General features: G+C 52.1%; 1 protein-coding gene across 2 annotated transcripts in view; it reads right to left on the reverse strand.

Annotated features, from left to right (window-relative positions):
• Nucleotides 1-543: 543 nt before the first annotated feature.
• The window catches only part of INTS14 (integrator complex subunit 14), a 32920-nt gene continuing 11823 nt past the window's right edge, over nucleotides 544-21640 (reverse strand). For both annotated transcript variants that reach the window (XM_055125272.1, XM_055125273.1), the window contains exons 6-12: nucleotides 21092-21234; nucleotides 16991-17083; nucleotides 13632-13776; nucleotides 12064-12197; nucleotides 5574-5692; nucleotides 2937-3002; nucleotides 544-1259 (exon numbers count right to left, since the gene is read on the reverse strand). In XM_055125272.1, the coding sequence (XP_054981247.1) occupies nucleotides 1008-1259; nucleotides 2937-3002; nucleotides 5574-5692; nucleotides 12064-12197; nucleotides 13632-13776; nucleotides 16991-17083; nucleotides 21092-21234 (952 nt within the window). In that variant the 3' untranslated portion in view covers nucleotides 544-1007. The remainder of the gene's footprint in view (nucleotides 1260-2936; nucleotides 3003-5573; nucleotides 5693-12063; nucleotides 12198-13631; nucleotides 13777-16990; nucleotides 17084-21091; nucleotides 21235-21640) is intronic.

Raw genomic sequence — 21640 nt, forward strand, 5'->3', positions numbered from 1 at the left:
CCGGGTCGGCCGCGTGCAAAGCAAACGCCCTACCGGCTGTGCTATCGCTCCGGCCCCCCCACCCTTTTTTTGGCTACACCCGGCAGTGCTCAGGAATTACTCCTGGCTCTGTGTTCAGGGGTCACTCCTGATCCTTGGGGGGCTGGGGGCCTTACGCTGGCCAGCGGAGTGCAAGGTACCTGCCTTCCCTGCTGTTCAGTGTAAGAAGTGGAGGCCGGGTCTGTGGGATGAAGCCGCCCGAGGGTTGCAGAGCTGTGTGGAGGCGGGAGCAGCCCCTGGGCACGGCTGGGTGTGACTTAGAGCTGTTGCCCCGGCACTTCCTTAAGGGAAAAAAAAAATCAGGAAATGGGGAACCCAGAGAGAGAACTGTGGAACCCAGTGAAACCCACAGCCGTCCCACAGTTGGCTCAGGAGCTGGGGACGGCTGGAAGCCACACGGGGCTGGGGACGGCGATGTCTGTGGTGTGGTCAGCTGGGGCAGCAGCCGGTCAGAGGGTGGCCAGAGGAGCCACCGGTTCCCCAGAGAAAATTATCCGCAGAAAATCAAATACTTTGTTTTTATTTTTTAAAAAAGGAGAAACACGAATCATTTATGACATAAATGGATGTTTCTGAGTTTCTCTTGCACAACATACTGAAAGCACCTCAGGGTCGCCACCGAGTCTCTGCCCGAGTCCCCAGGCCGCTCTGGGCCCGTGCTGGGCCGGCCCCAGGTGGCGCCGCTCGTTCCAGGAAGCAGAGCGTGCAGATGCCTGCGGCGGAGGGGAAGACTGCTGGGGGGGCCTGGGGGCAGGCTGTGGGGCTCCGTGCTACCAGCCGGATCCTTCAGGCCTGTCACAGGAGCACTTGGGGCGTGAGAACTTGAGGTCCCAGAAAGCCAGAGCCCGTGGCCTCGCTCCCCTCCTCAGATAGCCGCAGTCACCCTGGGTTCGCGGTGGTGACTGCAGGGAAGGCCGTCGCCCTGTCGTCTTCACCGGGTGCCCCGCGGCAGGCTGGCTCCAGGCGCGTCACATCCTCTCCGCGCTGCTCCCCGAGAAGTCCGTGTGCAGCGGGGTGATGTTGTGGTCGTAGCGCACGTGGTCGGCGGAGCCGCTGCTGGCCAGCTTGAGCTGCTGGGCCGCGTGGGTGAGCTGGAAGGCGGCGTCGGGGTGCGCCGTGTCGGGCAGCAGCGTGCACTCCCGCTCCAGCATGTCCGCCACCCCCTTCAGCAGGTCCAGGAAGCCGAAGGCCAGGGCGGCCTTGCGCAGACGGTTCAGCTCCTGAAACGGGCAAAGGCATCCGTGAGAGGTGCTCCTCCTCCTGACTCCTGCTGTGCGCACCGGGCTGGGCGGCGTCTCCCCTGCACGGGGCCAGTCCCTGGGGCCACTGCACACATCACTGCATTCGCCTCTCGGGGCCTCCCGGGGCCTCCTCGACCCCCGGGGCCTGCGGGAGGCCTGTCCCGGACTTCAGGCTGGGGCCACGGTCTCCCGTCTGTGCGTGGTGCTGTTGGGGATGAGCCTGTGGCCGGGCGCCGGGGCAGCTGGAGGAGCCGCGAGGCCAAGTGCCCGCCAGCAGCGAGCAGCGTGACCTAGAGCAGATACAGTCCCCGGACTGCGCCAGTGTGGGCCGAGCCGGCAAGAGAGAACAGGCTCTGCCGCCATCTGTGCAAGTGGGGTAGGGGAGAGCTTGGAGAAGGGCCAGAGTCCCATGAGGGAGCGTAAGGGGGTGTGTGTAGGCCTGTGAGGGGTCGGGGCTCCGGCTCCAAGGGACTCTGCGGCCTGGTGCTCCCCCACTGGACTCTGACTAAGGCTCTTGTTGATGTCACCAACTTTCTGCAGGCTTCTTAGAAGCGATGCTGCCCTGGGACCGGAGACAGGGCCAATTCACACACATTTTGTTTTTTTGGGGCCACACCTGGTGACACTCAGGGTTTACTCCTGGCTCGGCAGCCAGGAATCACTCTCCGCAGTGCTGGGGGATCATACGGGATGCGGGGACGGAACCCTGATCGACCGGCCGTGTGCAAGGCGAGGGCCCTCCCCGCTGCACCACTGCTCGGTTCCGGAGCCAATAGCTTAGGAAGTCAGGACACAGCTGACAACACAACCTACTTAATTTAACTGTAGTCACTCGGCAGAAAGGTGGGAGAAGGCCTTCGTTGGACAGAGCATTGCAAGAACGTTCCGTGCAATCCCCGTAGCAAGAAGCGACATGGCCAGGATTGGACTGGGTGTCACATGTGGGTAGTGACAGAAGGATGTGCTCTTTGAAGGGAGCTGTGCCATAACGGAGTTCCCATCCCCCTTCTTTGCTTTTGGGGTCAAACCTGCTCAGGACTTACTCTTGGCTCTGTGCTCAGGAATCACTCCTGGTGGGATCAGGAGACTACGTAGGTGCTGGGGTTGAACCTGGGTCTGTCACATGCAAGGCAAGTGCCCCCCTGTCTGCAGGACGGCGCCCGCCTGGGAGCACCTGGGGAGCAGTGGGGGGAGACACTCGGCCCTTCCCTCCGCCACTCAGCAGCCCAGCACAGAACAGCCCTTGCACACAGAGCGGACCCTTCAACACGGCGGCTCTGGGGATTCAGGACGGGGCCATTCAGTGAGACTCGGCCATTCACACAGACCACACACTGGGGCACAGGGGCCATACACGCCCCCCCCTCCTTTTTCCCTTTTTTTTGGTAAAGTAAGATAGTCGTTATTGAAACTCAGATGTGAAGGGAGTGAAAACAAAACGTGTGTTCGAGAGAGAACTCGGGCTTTTCCAGAGGTGAGCTAAGAAACAGCAGCGAGATACCTGTTCAAGGGAGAACACGGGTTTAAAGGGTGAGCCACGGAACACGCATTTCTAGTCTCTGTCTCTCTCTCTCTGTTGCCACAGGGTGTTTGGGGAACTGCTTATTTTTATACACACCTCAGGGCCCATCTATTCCCTCTAATACTGAGTCTCACCTTGTAGAAGGTTTGTGTTTTTTCAGGTAGTTTCCTTGCATTTCTTAAGATCTTCTGTACATCTGTCTTTAAGGGCAGAAAGAAGTCAGCATTAGAATCCCAGTGTTAAAAACAGGTAAGAATACGGAAGAACAGCTCTAAATGCTTCAAGAAATGAAAATGGCAACAGCTGTGGGTCAGATGAAGCTCCCTTCTGAATTAATGTCACAGTTCTGTCCAACACGGTTGTAAAGTTCCTTCCTCCTGCAAGATGCCTGATGATAAATTCCTAGGGACAGAAATACACATATCACTCAGAAAAATCTACAGCCAGCCAGCCAGCTGCTCTCTGCCAAAGGAGGCAGAGGTCAATCAATGGAGAAAGATTAGTCTCATCAGCAAATGCTGAAGTTAAGTTTTATCCTTTTCTTACACCAGATCCAATTCATCCAAAGTGGATCAGTCACCTAAAAGAATTCTGAAATGTTCACATTTTCCAAAGAAAATAGAGGCTGATCTTCGTGATCCTGGGTTCAACAACTTGTTTTGTTTTTGGGCCACACCCGGAAGTGCTCAGGGGGTTACTCTTTGCATGCAGGGAGCACTCTTGGGCTCAAGGGATGATACGGGATGCTGGGCACTGAACCTGGGTTAGCTGCATATAAGGCAAGTGCCCTCCCCTTTGTACTGTGTAACAGTATATAAGTTAGCAATTTCTTAGTAAGAGCACTAAACACTAAGAAAATAGTGTTTTCGGGGCTGGAGCAATAGCACAGCGGGTAGGGCGTTGGCCTAGCACGCGGCCGACCCGGGTTCGATTCCCAGCATCCCATATGGTCCCCTGAGCACTGCCAGGGGTGGTTCCTGAGTGCAGAGCCAGGAGTAACCCCTGTGCATCGCCGGGTGTGACCCCCCCAAAAAAAATCCTTTAAGAAAATAGTGTTTTCTTCTAATAAGGAACCTAGTTAATGAGTCAAGGCCATGAATAAATATTTCTTCAAAGAACATACACAAATGGTCAGTAAGCACATGAGAAAATACCCAAAGTAACACGAATTTAGAGAAATACAAATCAAAACAACAGAGGCATAACAACATACCATATGGCACTAGGATGGCGATCAGAAAAATAAATCAAGGATGTGAGATACTGATAACAAAGCAGAGAAAAATGATTCTTCACATGGTGCTGGTAGAAATGTAAAAATGGCATGGTGTCTTGAAATACTGTTTGGCAATAGTTACCACAATAAAAGTAAGGAACCAGAGCAATATAAAAATTAAGAACAATCGGGCTGGAGCGATGCGATAGCACAGCAGGTAGGGTGTTTGCCTTGCACGGGGCTGACCCAGGTCAATTCCCAGCATCCCATATGGTCCCCTGAGCACCGCCAGGAGTTAATTCCCGAGTGCATGAGCCAGGAGTATGTGCATCACCGGGTGTGACCAAACAAAAATAATTCAGAATAATTCAGCTATCACTAGAGGTAACGTAGTTCTGACTGCCCCTGTGAGGGCAGGGGTGAGGCGTGACTGGAGAGGAGAAGCTGGCTCTCCACAAGAGGCCTCTGTCTGCTCCAGGGCCCGCACAGACCCTCCTCTCCTCCTGGGGGCTCAGGAGAGACTTTCCACAGAAGCAAACTCTGCTGCCTGGGGTCTGAGTTCCGTCTCCCTGGCTTAGGTTGGACTAAGTCACCTCAGGAGAAAGGGACAAAGTGCTCAAAGAAGGAAAAAAAGGCTCAAGATTTTTTTGTTGTTTTCAATTAGCAATAATTGCGCCTTGGATAAACCTTACTGGCTATGATGCTGAGATGATTTTTCCAGGGCAGGCATAAGAGCCTTTGTCAGTGAAAGGAAATGTCACTGCGTCCCTTCCCTAACAGCAGTGTGTCCTGGTAGTATCAGAGTTCCAGTGAAAGAGGTTCCGAGAATCCCAATGTGATGCCAAGGCCGGGGTCTGCTGTGGTGATGGAAGAAACTTAGTCACGAGATTGTTAAACATCGTTCTCAAAACTGCGGCTAAAGAGAACATCTTTTCAAAACCTTGCCATAAATCCCACTGCCAGGAGAATGGGCGTCCTTGCCAGGAATGACACGGCTGCTTTCTCTTGTCAGAGAAGAAACTCCATAACCAACACCTTGTTTGACTTTGGGAGCAGGAGGCCCAGCGCCAAACTGCTCAGATACAATTACCATTGGCCTTGGGTTCCTGCTACATTCGTGTCCCCATTTTCTTTAGTTTTTGTATTGCTCTTATATTCTGTACAAAATGGATTTGCTATATGTAATATGTCACACTTACCCCAGGTTGCATTCAAATACCTTTTGGAAATAAGGACAAACATTAGAAGTAAATGAAGGGGGCTGGAGCGATAGCACAGCGGGTAGGGCGTTTGCCTTGCTTGCGGCCGACCCGGGTTCGATTCCCAGCATCCCATATGGTCCCCTGAGCACCGCCAGGGGTAATTCCTGAGTGCAGAGCCAGGAGTAACCCCTGTGCATCGCCAGGTGTGACCCAAAAAGCAAAAAAAAAAAAAAAGTAAATGAATTACTAAATATCAAAGAAAAGGAAAATAAAATCAAATGGCCTTCTACAGTCAAGACTCTCCCCTAGACCCCTAGACCCCAGTCGAAAATGCCAGGAAGAATAAGTCTTACCTGCAGGCCACTGGGTTTGATCCAGACGGTGACATTCTGGGCATAGCTTCGTTTGTTTTGGGGCTGCAGGGGGAACGGGCTCTTACTGTCATCCTCTCCATATGGGTTTTCTTTAGCATCTTAAGAAAACATATATATATATTTGTTTTGTATATATCTATCTATCTATATATATAAATATATATATAAAATCACCATGAGATACAGTTACAAAGCTTTTATGTTTGCGTTTCAGTCATACAATGATGGAATACCCATCCCTCCACCAGTGCACATTCTCCACCACCAATGTCGCCAGTATACCCCCCACCCCTTCCAACTCTCCCCCTGCCTCTTTGGCAGACAATTACCCCCATACTCTCTACTTTTGGGCATTATGGTTTGCAATACAGATACTGAGAGGCTAGCACGTTTGGTCCTTTATCTACTTTCAGCACACATCTTCCCTCCCGAATGATCCCTCCAACCATCTCTGACTTAGTGATCCCTAATCTATTCCTGCTGCCTTCTCCCCCCGCTCATGAGACAGGCTTCCAACTACTGGGCAATCTTCCTGGCCCTTGTGTCTACTGTCCTTGGGTGTCAGTCTCATATTATGTTATTTTATATTCCACAAATGAGTGCAGTCCTTCTATGTCTGTCCCTCTCTTTCTGACTCATTTCACTTAGTATGATACTGTCCATGTCCATCCACTTATAAGCAAATTTCATGAGTTCATCTCTCCTAACAGCTGCATAATATTCCATTGTTTAGATGTAGCAAAGTTTCTTTAAGCAGTCATCTGTTCTTGGGCACTTGGGTTGTTTCCAGATTCTGCAATGAACATACAGGTGCAGATGTCATTTCTACTGTGGTTTTTTGCACCGTTGGGATAAACTCCCAGAAGTGGTACTATTTCATATGGGACATATGGAAGCTCAGTTTCTAGTTTTTAAAGGAATGCCCATATGAAAAACAAATATTCTTTTTTTTTTTTTTTTGCTTTTTGGGTCACACCTAGCGATGCACAGGGGTTACTCCTGGCTCATGCACTCAGGAGTTACTCCTGGCAGTGCTCAGGGGACCATATGGGATGCTGGGAATCGAACCCGGGTTGGCTGTGTGCAAAGCAAACGCCCTACCCACTGTGCTATTGCTCCAGCCCCGCCCCAACAAATATTCTTGAAGTGACATCTGGTGACACAATCACATCATCTCCCTCCATCTTTTAAGCCTTTTCATGACCCTAATTAATAAAGTACACTAAACTCAGTCCTATAGGTAAAACTTGTCAGTCCTGATGGAGGGATATGAACAACCAAGTTTGGTCCATGAAAGGAAAAACTGGGGAGACAGAAGAGTCACCCCCAGAGGTGCTGGGGCTGCCGCCGGCTCTCTGCTCGGGACTCGCTCCTGGGGTGCTCAGTGGATGGTGCAGTGCTGGGGACAGAGCTGGGGCCGGCCAGGTGCAGAAAGGCAAGCGCCTTATCCCGGTATCCTCTCCCCGGCCCGGCCTGATGTTTCCAAAGCTCATTTACTTCTCTGCTCTAACTAGTAGCGAGGAAAGACAGTATGTATGTATTTAAAACCACACGCACATATGTATGCATGCAGCAGCGCCCCACGGCCCTCTCAGCTGGGCTCTCTGCAATGATGGAATTCCCGCACTGAGCTAGTGCGGCTGCCACAGGCTTGCTTGGTCACCGAACACTGACGCGGCTGTGTGACTCGGAGCTCTGCTTCATTTTACTTTTTAACTCTAATGGCTTCACGTGGCTTGTGGCCATGTGATTAGATGGGGTAGGTCTAGAGACAGAAATGACCAAAAATGAAAAATCAGACACAGTCGAATTAAGAGGGCAGGGAAGCAGGGTTTGGTGACACAGCCCTTCTCAGTGGCTTTCTTTCTACTTACCCGCTGAGACTTCGTCTGGGTTATTCCCCCTGCAGTTCTAACACATACCCAGAAGGGCCTCCCCCACCCACCTCACAGATGGTTTAACATGTGAATAAAACAAGTTTCTGCTTTTATACCTATTTCTGTTTTGTTGTTGTTTTTTTTTTTCTTTTTGGGTCACACCTGACGATGCACAGGGGTTACTCCTGGCTCTGCACTCAGGAATCACTCCTGGCAGTGCTCAGGGGTGATTATATGGGATGCTGGGAATCGAACCCGGGTCGGCCGCGTGTAAGGCAAACGCCCTCCCCGCTGTGCTATTGCTCCAGCCCCTTATACCTATTTCTGAAACCAGTGAAACAGTCTGAAAATTACAAAGCACACATCACCTCTAATCCCTCATTTTATCCTTCTTATCACCACTTTCAGGGAGAGGCATCAGAAAAGGATGTTCCTATGATTTCAGGAATTTAAGGTCCTTCCTAAACGATCTGGATGAAACCCAGACCTGGCCGAGTTTGCCTGAACCAGAAGCTCTCTAGCCCTGGCTTGGCCCCGGGTGCCAGTGTCTCACACTACCTCCATCTGCCTCAGCGCCCTCCCTCCTCTCCTCCCCAAGATACGGCTGGCCCAGCTCTGCGGGTGCGGCGCCATGAAACGTGTCACCTGCTACCGCTGTTTACTCAGGCCCGACTGCCGTAGTTCCCTCCCACACCACAGGCGCCTTTTCCTTGCCACTTCTGTGCTGCTGCTTCCGGCCGTGCGGACTCCCTCGTTCATCCCGTCTCCCTCTGGCTCACATGTCCGTTCATCATCTGCAGTGACGCCTCACTAGGCCGCATTCTCTGTGCCACAGACTGTGGCAAGAAGATGCTTTTTTTTTTTTTTTAGCTTCAGGGAACTTTTTGAATAAAGAATATTCATCAAATTCCATGCATGTGCCACCCTACATACCCGACCTGTCTCCTTAGAGCCGCCCTAGACGACCAGATGTTACTGGTTTCGATAAAGATGTGTAAACTGGGGCCACAGAGGGGGAATACTGAGGGTGTAGCTGACGCTGGTTTGATTCCTGGCAGGTGCCCGGGAGCCAGGAGTGACCCCTGAGCACCGAGCCAGGAGGAAGCCCTGAGCACTGCCAGGTGTGGCCCCCAAATCAAAACCAAAACCGACTAGACAAGAAGATGAGTAAACTGAGGCCTAGGGAGGAGGGGCTCAGACAGGTTTCCTGCGGAGTCTCCTGGCTCGGGTTTCAGCGCCAAAGTCTCCGACCACTGAGCACTGCTGCCCCCACCCAGCCTGCCCCGCACGTTGGGTCGCATCTGCTCACTTCTGGAAGCTGCCCCAGTCTTCTGGCTGAGTCGTTTCTCTAGACCCTACATCTAAAAGACTCAGCATCAGCACCACCACTGCACCATCCAGCCGCAGCCTACTCTGTTTAGAGCCTATATGCGGGAAATGGCTTTTAATAGAAAGTACTCAATTAGGAAAAGGAAAAAAAACACAGCGAAACGGAGACTTTTACCAATAAGACTCTGGGACTCTTAATTTCCTCTATAGTCTCTTTCTTTCTGTTCCTGAAGGAGGGAAATAAAAGTATTTGTGTTCCTGGGGCTAAAGAACATGAGTGAGCAGCCAGAAAATGCACCACGCGCTCTGACTGAAAAAAGACCAATAACGAGGTTCATTCTCAGGGCATGAGTTCTGAGTACGAACAGGTGGCTCGGCGTGCAGAGAAAACGCCAGCGCGGGTCAAAGCCGTGTCTGCTGTTCAACTTGACATGGGACTCTCAGGAGCAGGGCGTGCAGAACACGGTGCTGCACCCTCTGGGGGAAAACGATTTCCGACCAGAACCTGACATCAAGATCAACGATCCACTGGGCGTAAGAGGGGCAGTGCGGACACATCCTGACACACGCGCCCCAGGCAGCCTTCTCTCGGGAAATTCCCGAAACAGGAAACCCACGGGAAAGGGGTGGAGAAAGACTCGGCGGTAACCGGCAACAGGTGACACAACAACCAGGTGACAGAAAAACCAAACAACAAAAACAATGGAGGGGGACTGGATACCTGAAAAATAACATTGATTTAGAAACTAGTGATGGTGAAGCTGGAGAGAGCACAGTGGGGAGAGCGCTGGCCTTGCACGTGGTGGTCGTGGAAGCACGACCCGGGTTCCATCCCGGCACCCCATACGGTCCCCAAGTAACACCAGGAATGATTCCTGAGCACAAAGCTAGGAGTAACCCCTGAGCACCACTGGGTGTGAACCCCCAGCAAAACAAAACAAAACATCTCTGAATCACTTGGTCCACTCCTATATGGAACAAATTTACCTGATCATGTGGGTGCTCATGGTAATTACACTAAAAACCCTGGCGCACCTGGGACCAGAGATGGTACAGCGAGTGAGGCAGTGGCCCTGGTTTGGATCCGTGGTGACACATATGGTTCCCCCAGAACCGTCAGGGATCGCTGAGCAGAGCCAAGGAGAGTCCCCAGCACCACCAGGCATGGCCCGGACCCTACTCTGCCCTCCCCCAAATAGCCTTCTTCATAGATGAATGAACTTAAAAAATGTACCACATTCATTGGGTAGCAGGGGCTGTAAATAGCCTTTACTCATTTAACAAGGACCAATCTAACAACGAGGATGACCAAAAGGATAGGAAATAATGTGATTCCGGGGTGAGAAGGTACAGGCAGCAGTGGCGAGAAAACTAAGCAGTCATTCCTAAAATGTTAAAATATATATATATCAAAAATGGGGCTGGAGGGGCTGGAGCATCGGATAGCACAGCGGGTAGGGCGTTTGCCTTGCATGCGGCTGACCCGGATTCGATTCCCAGCATCCCATATGGTCCCCTGAGCACTGCCAGGAGTGATTCCTGAGTGCAGAGCCAGGAGTAACCCCTAAGCATCGCCAGGTGTGACCCAAAAGGCATAAAAAATTAAAATAAAAAAATAAAAAATAAAAAAACAGCTATATGCTTGCTTATTTAGAAGGGTAGTATAAACAACAAAGGAAAAAGAAAAAAAAACAACAAAGGAAAAACACTGAGTTAAAAGTCGCTGCTTCTAGAAACAGGATTAATATACAGAGGTATAAACAACAGTAGTATTTTACATGCTTTGCTTAATCAAAAAAATAGCAGCAGGTACTGTGTTTCAGCTGTGTGCCAGACACTTTATATATGTTCCCTCAATACATTCTCTCAGAACTCCCTAAGACAGGTTTTATTATCAACTATTACTCATTACAAAGAGGCTCATTTTTCTTTTTTTCTTTTGTGGGGACACACCACGGTGCACAGGGCTCACTCCTGTGGGGCTCAGGAGACAAGCTGAGAGCCAAGGACTGGACATGGGTTGGCCGAGTGCAAGGCAGACGCCCTCCCCGCTGTACTGTCACTCCAGCCCCGTTGCAAAAAGCATTAAGTAGGGCACTCTCAGCTTCGTCAGACAGCTGAGAACTAAATGAGATAATTACTGGATTGTGTTTTGACGGTGCCTGGCACAAAGTCAAGGTCAATGGAATGTTATTTTCCTTACTGCAGAGCAGAACAGACCTGCGCTGATGGAGGAGCATGAATACGAGGCAGAGCAGAGTGGCCAATCTGAGTGGGGTGCCATGTGCAGGCCGCGCTAGTGCAGATGGGAGGAACTGATACTGGTGTGGGAGCTGTGATAAGAGTGCGTGGCTGGAGCTGGTTAAGATTCAGTCATTTCCTGGAGCAGGCTGGACAGTCTGTGGTTTGTGGTCAACAGTGGTACCTTATCTTCAATCAGAATCGTGGTGTCGGAATGTTTACTTTTGGTCCTGACATTTGTTTTTGTCCTTGGAGTTTTGAGGTCACAGCCTGGAGTGCTCAGGGGCTGCTCCTGGCTCTGTGCTCAGCAGTGATTCCTGGCGGTGCTCAGGGACCCATATCTGGTGCCAGGGATCCAGCCTGGGGCGGGCTGCACGGAGAGCCAGCACCTTAACCCCTGTGCTCTTCCTCCAGCCCCGGTGTTCCCATTTTATTTTTTGTTTGAACGGTTCTTTTAAGTTAGTTTTTCCTGTTTGAGGTGCTGCAATTTGCAAAGCAGATGCCAACTCCCTGTCCTGTCTCTGGCCCCTGCTGGTTCTAGATCTTAAACTTCTTTGCACCGAGCCCATCCTCCACCGCTGTCCTTGTCCTGCCTTGTCACAGCCCGAGGACAGTCATCACAGAGCTCACTACAAAATGCCCTCAACTCTGAATCCACCGTTGGTTTGTTTTGTTCTGGGGTCACACCCAGTGGTGCTTAAGAGTTACTCCTGATTCTGCCCTTAGGAATGACTTCTGCAAGACTGGGGGGACCATTATGGGACGCCGGGGATAGAATCCAGGTCAGCCACATGCAAGGCAAGTTATCCACAGCTGAGTTTCACGACCCTAGCACCCCTGTCAACCGAAATGTTGCTTTTCACCGGGCTGTAAAGAGTTCAAGTGTCAAGTGCCCCTCAGGGTTCCCCATACAGCCGTGGGGTCCCCGCACGACAGGTCCTGCAGACCTCAGCTTGTGCGGGCAGAGCCATGTGGAACAGCAGAGAACACACGGAGAAAGAAAAATCTCGTGTCGAACGTACCTGAAATGGGACCCAGCTGCGCCATTTTCCCCAGCCAGGGGAGAGGTTCCGGGCCAGGCTCAAAGAGAGACATCATGAGGTTTGACTTCTTCTTGCTGTCGGCTTGGGAATACAGCATCCCCTGCCACTCAGGGCTGCACGGAGAGAAGACGGGAGGGGAGAACGCCAGAGAGCCGTCAGGGCGCATAAGTGCAGTCCGTGTTTTCCCTGTCAGCTGCCTGGCTTCTGCTTAGAAATCAGGCCGTGGCTTTTACTGAAGTGGAACCCTGTGCTGAAAATGCATACAGCCACCAACTGTTCCTGTCATTCTCCTACGGCATGCATTATTGTTTGGACAAAATGATGCAGCTCAAAAGCAATCTTGAAATTGGGGGGGGGGGGGAATGGGAAAATCCCACCAGGTCAGCAAGTAACTGAGGAATATCGAGGAGGAATAAGAGCTGATTATCCGTAAGTGAAACTTCTCAGCCACTGCCTGAGGATCCAGAGCAGCCCCGATACGGAAGGCGCCAAGCACAGGGCACAAGGGCACGGGCTGGGGGTTAGATCTGGCAGGATAATGCCCCGTGGGAACTGCAGTCGAGGCTGGAGCCAGCACAGCGGGGAGGGCGCTCACCGGGCACGGCCTCCCCACGGCATCCTAACACCGGGGCCTGGAGAAAGGGCGGCAGAGGACCTGGCCAGGTCTGAGACTCTCGGGGACGGGATGGCAGGAAGGGCCTCCCCAGGGGGTGGGGCCAGAGCCGGGTCGAGTCCGGGCCCTGTCAGTGAGGGAGCACGGGGTGCTGAGAGTGTGTCACGTCCTCACCCAGGAACGCAGAACAGCAGTTTCTCCCGCCTGTGTGCTGGGGTCAGAGGAGCCGACAGATGTCGGGTGTCCCCTAAGCTGCTCTCTGGCCCCAGCTCAGTTCTGTTAGGTCGCCCCTTTATTTCACAGGGGAGGAGTCAACAAATACCACGTAAGATCTGACAGCAGGCTGGGGGCGCGGCTCCCGTACTGAGGGTCCCGAGTATTATTTGGCCTGTCACCCCCTTTTCAGGGGGAAAAAGAATCACTTGGCCTCCCTCCCTGGAAAGCAGAAGAGCCTCCCGGTAGGACCTGTAGCCGCCACCTTCCAGCGCCCCCTGGTGGGCGGGGAGGGAGTCTCCTTGGGAAACACAGTTCCAACAGAACAGTGGCTCTGCATCTCAGGAAGCAGGAGCCTGAGGAAGGCACTCGACCTAAGAGATGCAGTACAAGGTCCCTCCGGTCACACTCCAGGAGATGGTCCAAAGAGAAGTTTAGGCGTCGGTGAAAGGTGGGAAGTGGGGGCAGGGAGAGGAAAAGGGTGACAAGACCTTGTTCTTTTTTTAAATGCCTAGGCCATGCCTGGTGGTGCTTGGGGACCACAGGGGGTGCCGGGGATGGAACCTGGGCCGGGGTCGTGTGTGAGGCGAGCAAGTGCCCTCCCTGCTGTGCTGTCTCTCCAGCCCCGACCAGGCTCGACTTCAGAAAGATGCAGGAACCACTTCGCTTTGTAAATGGAACCCCGCTTCCACTTTGAACAAACGTGAACAGAAGTGCCTACCCTAATTGAACAATTGCCACCATTCCTTCCACTTTCAGGCTGCCGTGGAGCAGGACACAAAAGTTGGGTATTTTGCCTGCAATCTGATTGGCGGAATTTTCATCTTCATTGTCATCAGTTATGCCAGTGCCCACCTCATCGCCTTCTGTGGGAAGAAAACAGGCCAGACTGAGATCAGGGGCACAAAACCCGAGTCCCAGTTATAGCCCTGGCTGTTTCAGTCTTGGAAGGAAATGATACAGAGTTTCAAAGGAACGTTATGATTCAGTATGAAACACTCAAATTCTGGTCTCCCAAGTTCACATAGAAACCAGTTTCCAGAGCTTACAAATTTTATTTATATGAAATATCTAGAAGACAGAGACAGAGAGGATCTTCGCGGTTATCTCAGCGGAGGGAGGGGGGGCCTGGCTGGCTGGTGGTCAAGGGTCTCTTTTTGGGGTGCTGAAAACTGTATAATTCTGGTTCATTTTGAAATCAGTTGTAAAATAACACAATGATAAGGAGCACACTTATAACCCTATAAATATACTAAAACCCACAGAATACTCTAAATGGGTAAAGCACACGGTGCATAAGTCATAACTCGATAAAACCACCATACAAAAATGCGGGTCTTCCAGTTTCTTTCTTTCCCTTTTTATTTCTTTCCTGGGATGTGTGTGTTTAGGCCCCGCCTGGTGATGCTCAGGGGTTACTCCCTGCTCTGCGCTCAGGGATCACTCCGGGAAGGCTCGGGGACCATATGGGATGCCAGGGATGGAACCCAGGTCTGCTGAGTGCCAGGCAAGCACCCCGCCCATTGCACTGCGGTCCCTGCCCCAGCCTTCCAGTCTTCACTGGGCTGCTCTCTGGGGGCTCCCGGCACCATCAAAACAGAGCTGAGGCATGAGGGTGTTCCCAATGCACAGATCCCGGCAGCACCTGGGTGGGAGTCCAGAGGTAACGAGCGACCCCTCCACACCCCTGGCGAGTCTCCTGCCAGGCCTCCCATCCCCTCTGCACACAGGCGACTCGCCCTGCGACGAGCTGCCTTGCCGCTCAGTTCTTGGTTCAGAGCGTCTGACCTGCTGGCAGCTGCAGGCCCGGCAGCGTTCAGTGCCCCTCTGCCTCCTCCTATCTCTCTCCGCTGCTCCACACACACTAGCCGCTGCCTCCTTTCTCCTGGCCCACACCCAGTGGTGCTGGGGGACTGTTCCAGGCTCTGTGGAAGTTACTGGGGGGACCATGTGGTGCCAGAAATGAAACCAGAGCTGGGGCTGGAGCAATAGCACAGTGGGTAGGGCGTTTGCCTTGCATGCGGCCGACCCGGGTTCGATTCCCAGCATCCCATATGGTCCCCCGAGCCCCGCCAGGAGTAATTCCTGAGTGCATGAGCCAGGAGTAACCCCTGTGCATCGCCGGGTGTGACCAAAAAACAAACAAACAAAAACAAAAAAAGAAATGAAACCAGAGCCGCCACAGGCTGAGCATTAGTTTCAGCCTCTACGTCCCCTGCAGGCAATTCACCTGCGTCTGCAGAACCCCTCCAGGACCGCAGAACTTACGGAAAGCCGGCTGCTGGCAACATGACAACAACCAGGGAAATAAAGCATAGTAGCCACAATACACTACGTGCAGGAGCATGTCAGGGATCTGCGCATGTATGACTGCAGGTCAGGACACTGAGCACTAGACGGAGGTAACTGGGGGTGACCGTGACCCGGGAAGCGGAGGCCGGGATGGCTTCTTGGAAAACACTAGTGGATAAAAGGCAGGTGGAGAGCGGGAGAGACACGTCAGGCTAATAAGGCGCTTCCCCTGCACACGCTCGGCCCCAATTCCATTCAGCTGGGTCCCTGGCACTGCATATGGTCCCCTCTGCACCCCCAGGAGTAACCACTGAGCACAGAACCAGGAGTAACACCGACACACCCCTGGGTGCAGCCCAAACCAAAACCAAACAAAAAAATGAAAGGTAAGTTTAGGACAGAGAAGTTTAAAGATCCAGAGATGAACATTCCCCAGAGATGCTAGAACTGTGGACCAATCCTTATGATCCCCACAGCATGCGACAGTGTGAGCTTCATGCACCTGTCCAACGCGCAGTGATTGCTGAGTGTTTACCACATGCTAACTACTAGCAGAACAGATGCAATCCTTTTCCTTCTGAAAACCTTTCTGGGGGCTGGAGTGAACAGGACGGTGGGCAGGGCTTTTGCTTTGCATGTGGGTAACCTGGGTTTGATCCCTGAGCACAGAGCCAGGAGTAACTCCTGAGCATTGCTGGGTATGGGCCCCAAATCAACCGTGACTGTCACTGTCATCCCGTTGCTCATCGATTTGCTCAAGGGGGCACCAGTAACGTCTCCATTGTGAGACTAGTTGTTACTGTTTTTGGCATATCGAATACGCCATGGGGAGCTTATTAGGCTCTGCCGTGCAGGCGAGATACGAGGAATGGAACCGGGCTCCAACCAACCAAACAAAAATGAAAGCGATAAAAAGACCCAAACCAAAACACCCTTCATGACTTCCGCAGGAAACTCTCTGAGAACAACCCTGGCTTTCTCGGCCTGTCTCCCCAGGACGAAGGGAGTCCCGGCTGGGATGAAGCGTGCTCTCGTCGGAGGAGGCACTCCTCTCCTTGGGGTCATGGGGCCGGGGGCGGCCCTGCTGAGTCCCGTCTCCCGCATGCATGTGGGCTGCACACCGTCCTGCAGCAGTGTGACCCCCAGAGCCGCAGCTACGCATGGTGGCACACCCCAGCCAGCAGCAGCAGGGATGGTGGCAGGGGAGGGGAACAGACAGACTGGTTGTACTTAACATGGCAACACACAGCGAATGTGTGCTAGGGTGCTTCCCATGGTGTAGTTAGACAATCTTCTAGCATATTAGGCAACACTTCATTTAAAATCATCCACCCAGGGGCTGGAGTGATAGCACAGTGGGGAGGGCGTTTGCCTTGCATGCGGCCGACCCGGGTTGATTCCCAGCATCCCATATGGTCCCCTGAGCACCGCCAGGAGTAATTCCTGTGCGCAGAGCCAGGAGTAACCCCTGTGCATCTCTGGGTGTGACCCAAAAAGCAAAAATAAATAAATAAATAAATAAAATCATCCACCCAGGAAGGCGCAGGGACAGCCCAGTGGGAATCGTTGCACGAAGTGGCCGGGGTTCAGAGTCCAGCACCCTTGGGAGTCCCCCGGAGCACCGAGCTGGAACTAGAACTGAGTGGTGTCCCCAAACGAAACAAATACCTGTCCAATGACTTCCTACTCCCCTCGCTCTAAAAGATGCACCATGCAAGCATCTAATAATTCAGAACACTTTAGATAATAAGTCTCCTCACATGTGCCGGTGGGACAGGGAGGGCTCACCTTTGTTAAGTGCTATCGGCAGGACCAGGTGTCTAGACAGAACTGGGGGACTTGAAATATCAGCGACATCAATGAATCCCACTATTTCCAAATCTGAAAGAAATGAATCAACAGAGAATGAATTTACGATTTGAGAGAGCTGTCATTACCTTGTATGTATGAGATTTCACAAACATGTTTGTTTATGTAAAAATCTTTACATGAAGAATTCAAATATGATGACTAGGAAGGCTACTGGGAATTTCTCTGGGCAACATTAATATCTGCTTCACAAGTATCTCTAGAAATAATAGTAATTGCCTGTTTTTTGACAGGTGGTGTGTGTGTGTGTGTGGGGGGGTCACACCCAGCTGTGCCCAGGGACCATTCCCGATAGGGTTTGAGGACTCTGGTGGCGCTGGGATAGAACCCAGGACAACTGCATGTAAGGCAGTGCCCTACCTGCTGTTCTATCTTTCCAGTCCCCCCATAGTTGTCTTTTCTTTATTTTCTCTTTTGGGGGGGTCACACCTGGAGATGCACAGGGGTTACTCCTGGCTCTGCACTCAGGAATTACTCCTGGCAGTGCTTGGGGGACCCTCTGGGATGCTGGGAATCGAATCCCGGTTGGCCGCGTGCAAGGCAAACGCCCTACCCACTGTGCTATCGCTTCAGCCCCAATAGCGGTCTTTTGATGAATTTAATTTGTATGACCAGCCAGACTTGAGGCTGGGTCTGTCAGTCACAGGCACCCAGTCCACAAGAGGGCGCTGTAATCAAACACTTTCACAGCAGCTCCTAAGAGCAGTCCTCAAAGGGTTAAGTTTCTTCATGAACTTTCTGTGAGGAAGAAATACATTCCTGCAAAACCAAGGTAGGAACAGTCTAGGCATGACAATTGTTTCCTTGATTTGTAGAAGCTATATTAAAGACCAAATTGTTTGCAGAAAACAAAACAAAAATTGTCATACAATGTGCTTTTGGGGGGCCTCTGCAGCTGTGATCTGGGGGCCCAGGAGGCCTCTATAATGACACTCAACTCAGCTGTGTGAGCCTGGCTCTCCAGTGCTCCGCCCAGCATCACGGAGGGGCCACCAGGGGCCAGGTGGTGCCAGGAATCAAAATCAGGGCTTTGTGCATGCCAGGTCTGTGCATGCATGCATACACACATGTCTATCCCCCAAGTCTAAACCAAAGCATTTCTTGAAAGGTTTCTCTTGGAGCCAGAGAGGTAGTACAGTGGGTGGGAGTTTGCCTTGCACACGGCTGACTGGGGGTTGACCCCCGGAATCCCACACGGTCCCCTGAGCATCGCCAGGAATGATCCCTGAGCACAGAGCCAAGAGAAAACCTAGCATTGGGGCCAGAGCGATAGTTCAGTGGGGAGGGCATTTGCCTTGCATGTGGCCGGCCTGGGTTCTGTCCCCGGCATCTCATATGGTCCTCTGAGCACCGCCAGGAGTGATTCCTGAATGCAGAGCTAGGAGTAACCCCTGAACACCACTGGGTGTGACCCAAAAAGCCAAAAACCAAAAAAAAAAAAAAAAACCCCAAAACCTTGAGCATTGCCAGTGTGGCCCCAAAACATAACCAAAAATGATTCCCCCCTTTTCTGCTTATATAAATAGTATAAAATCCTGGAGCCTGAAAAAACACTAAAAATTGTCAAGAAAAATATAGTCTCGGGGCTGGAGCGATAGCACAGCGGGTAGGGCGTTTGCCTTGCACGCGGCCGACCCGGGTTCGAATACCAGCATCCCATATGGGTCCCCTGAGCACTGCCAGGGGTAATCCCTGTGCATTGCCAGGTGTGACCCAAAAAAGCAAAAAAAAAAAAAAATTTGTTTCATGACCTTACTTGTGTTTGCTCTCTGGCTACCACAGGTGTGCCGAGGGGCCACTGCCCGCTCTGCTCGGGCTCCAAGCCCTGCACGCGGTGCACACATCGCCTGTCACCATCGCCTGGTCAGCCCTCTCCTCACTGTGTCACAGGTCAGTTTCACAATGGTTACGGACGTTTCACTGGATTAGAAATCAGCTGTTTGGTTTGTTTTTTAAATTAAAAACATGTTTTTGCCAGGGACCACACCTGGAGTGCATGTGCGAGGCGGGTTCCTGGGCACAGTGGGAGGTGCTGGGGGCCGCGGGCACAAACACAGGCTCTTGGACCTGCCGGGCCACCACTCACCCCCAGCCCTGGCCAGAAGAGAAGACAGTGAAGACCCTAGACCATAGTTCAGATGGGAAAGAAGAAGCCTATCCAGAGCTTCTCATTAAACAAGAAGGGGCCAAGGATGCAGCTCAGCATCATTTGTCTTCCACAGGCGAGGCCTGAGACCCTGGGTTCGATACCCAGCACCACACACACAGCGTGGGAGGGACGGAGAAGGTCCCTGGGGTGCAGGCTTCCAAGCATAATGGAGCTGGAGCCACAGCACGGTGGGGAGGGCACCGGCCGTGCACGAGGCCAACGTGGGTGTGATCCCCAGCATCCCATATGGTCCTCCGAGCACTGCCAAGAGTGACTCCTGAGCACAGAGCCAGGAATGAGCCATGAGCATTGCCGAGTGTGGTGCAAAAGCAAAAACAGTAAGAGAGCCTCCGAGTATTCTATCTGTATTGCCAGCTGTCGCACAGTGGAAAGGGGGGACACGCTGCGGGGGAAGCTTGTGCACAGTCTTCCCTAAATATGTCTGCTGGGACCAGGAGGTAAAGGCGCATGCCCTGCAGATGCTGACCCCAGTCCAACCCCCGGCACCAACCACATGGTCGCCCAAGCCATCAGCACTGCAGCCTCGGGCTGTGCACTGGGCATCAGCACCATGTGCAGGGGCCCTGGGGCCTCCTGAGCTCAGGAGACACCTGTCTCCCCGCTTCTAAGAAGTGTCCAACCACAAGCTAAATCAGCATTTACTGTGCATTTAATTTTACCACTCATCGCTGGAACCATGACCCACTGACACCTACTAAGCGTTAGACTGTGGCAGGTGCTCAGGCTGCAAAGACAGACACAGGGACAGTTTAACACGTGCTCAGTGCTCAAGGAGCTCGGCCCCCCACACACCGACCTCTTCATAACCCCCAGGCAACGCTCAGAGGTCGGAGGCCAGTGCTGGCAACATTCTCCGCCAAGTAGGCTGGGGGACTGCTGCTAGGGCCCAAGGGTGCCATGCTGCTCCGTCCCTGTGGTTCCAGGACCACTATGGCCATCCCGGTGCTGCTCAGAGGTCCATGTGGCGGCAGGGTGTGAGCTCAGGTTCTGGAACACGCGAAGTACGTGCTCCTGACCACTGAGCCACCTCGCTGACCTCATGCCCTTGGATGTGCCAGTCCTTATTTTGTCGGACTTATTTTACTGGCATTGCACCAGCAATACGAAGCAGGTAAACTGGTGGCACACTGCTTTCTCTTGGAGGCAGCACAACTGGCTCAGAGCTGAGAGCTTAGGGATCAACCGGTTGATTCCACTCCTACCAGTAAGAACTCAAAGAAGTGGGCTAGAGTGATAGCACAGCAGCAGGTAGGGCGTTTGCTTTGTACATGGTCGACCCAGGTTCGATTCCCAGCATCCCATATGGTCCCCTGAGCACTGCCAGGAGTAACTCCTGAGTGCAGAGCCAGGAGTAACCCCTGTGCAACACCTGGTGTGACCCCCCCCCCCCAAAAAAAAAAAGAACTCAAAGAAGTGATTTGGCTAGGGATACGAAGTCAATTACAGAAGTTAAGACCTGACTTTAATTACAGTGCTAGTCAAGCTTAGCATCACCAGGAAAATTTCAAGAATTTCAATGCCTTGATTTCCACCTCTAATAATTTGTGGCACTGAGGCCTGAGGATGAGTTTATGACCAGGAGCTCTCACCAGGAGATCACTAAGTCCTCCACCCCCGAGGGACACGCTAATGATGCTGGGTCAGAATTTACATTTATTCCTTCCCTCCTGGACAGAGAAAAGTAAAAGAAAGTCAGAAAAAATCCATCAGGAGAGCTAAGACGTTTTTCTAAGGAGGATAAGTTGGTGGAGGCTGTGGGCTGGACCCTGGTCATCAACAGTACTAGAAATCTCGGTGTCTAAAGTTAAAAAAGGGAGGAAGGAAGGAAGGAAGGACCTTTTGAAAATTACCTGTGTTGATGACTTTTGGGACAGGGTCAATCTCCTCATCAACAACAAAAGGCTCGGGCCTGGGGAAGACCTGCACGTCGGCGGTGAGGTGGCCGCACTTGAGAACGGCGTGGAAAGGCGTGTACGCCAGATCGATCAACTTTCTGGAACACCGGGACAAATGGCGACAGGAAGAATTTAGCAGACATAAAAACGTGATTTTATTTTATTTTTTTCAAGATACAAAGTTTATTTTCCCTTCAAGTTGACACCGAAGCTAAGATGGACTCAGCTGTGAGACGGAGCAGAGCTCATTTCTGGTGAGGGCGTTCCAGTTCTGAGAAGCCCCACAGCAAGGTGCTCTTTGAAACTGCTGAGTCAAGGTAGGGAAGTCAATATCCCGACATTAGAGGTGGATTTGTGTTTGCTTTGAAAGGGAATGAACTTTGGAAAAATCACTAATGCAAATTAACTGCATCTGAAAATGTGCACGGGGGAAATGAAATGTCGTGATTAGAAATACTCAAATAGTATTACTTTTCAAATTAGGATCCCGAGTGGGAAGGAAGA

This window comes from Sorex araneus, chromosome 2 (genome assembly GCF_027595985.1).
Source record: "Sorex araneus isolate mSorAra2 chromosome 2, mSorAra2.pri, whole genome shotgun sequence".
In the NCBI taxonomy this organism is placed as follows: Eukaryota; Metazoa; Chordata; class Mammalia; order Eulipotyphla; family Soricidae; genus Sorex; species Sorex araneus.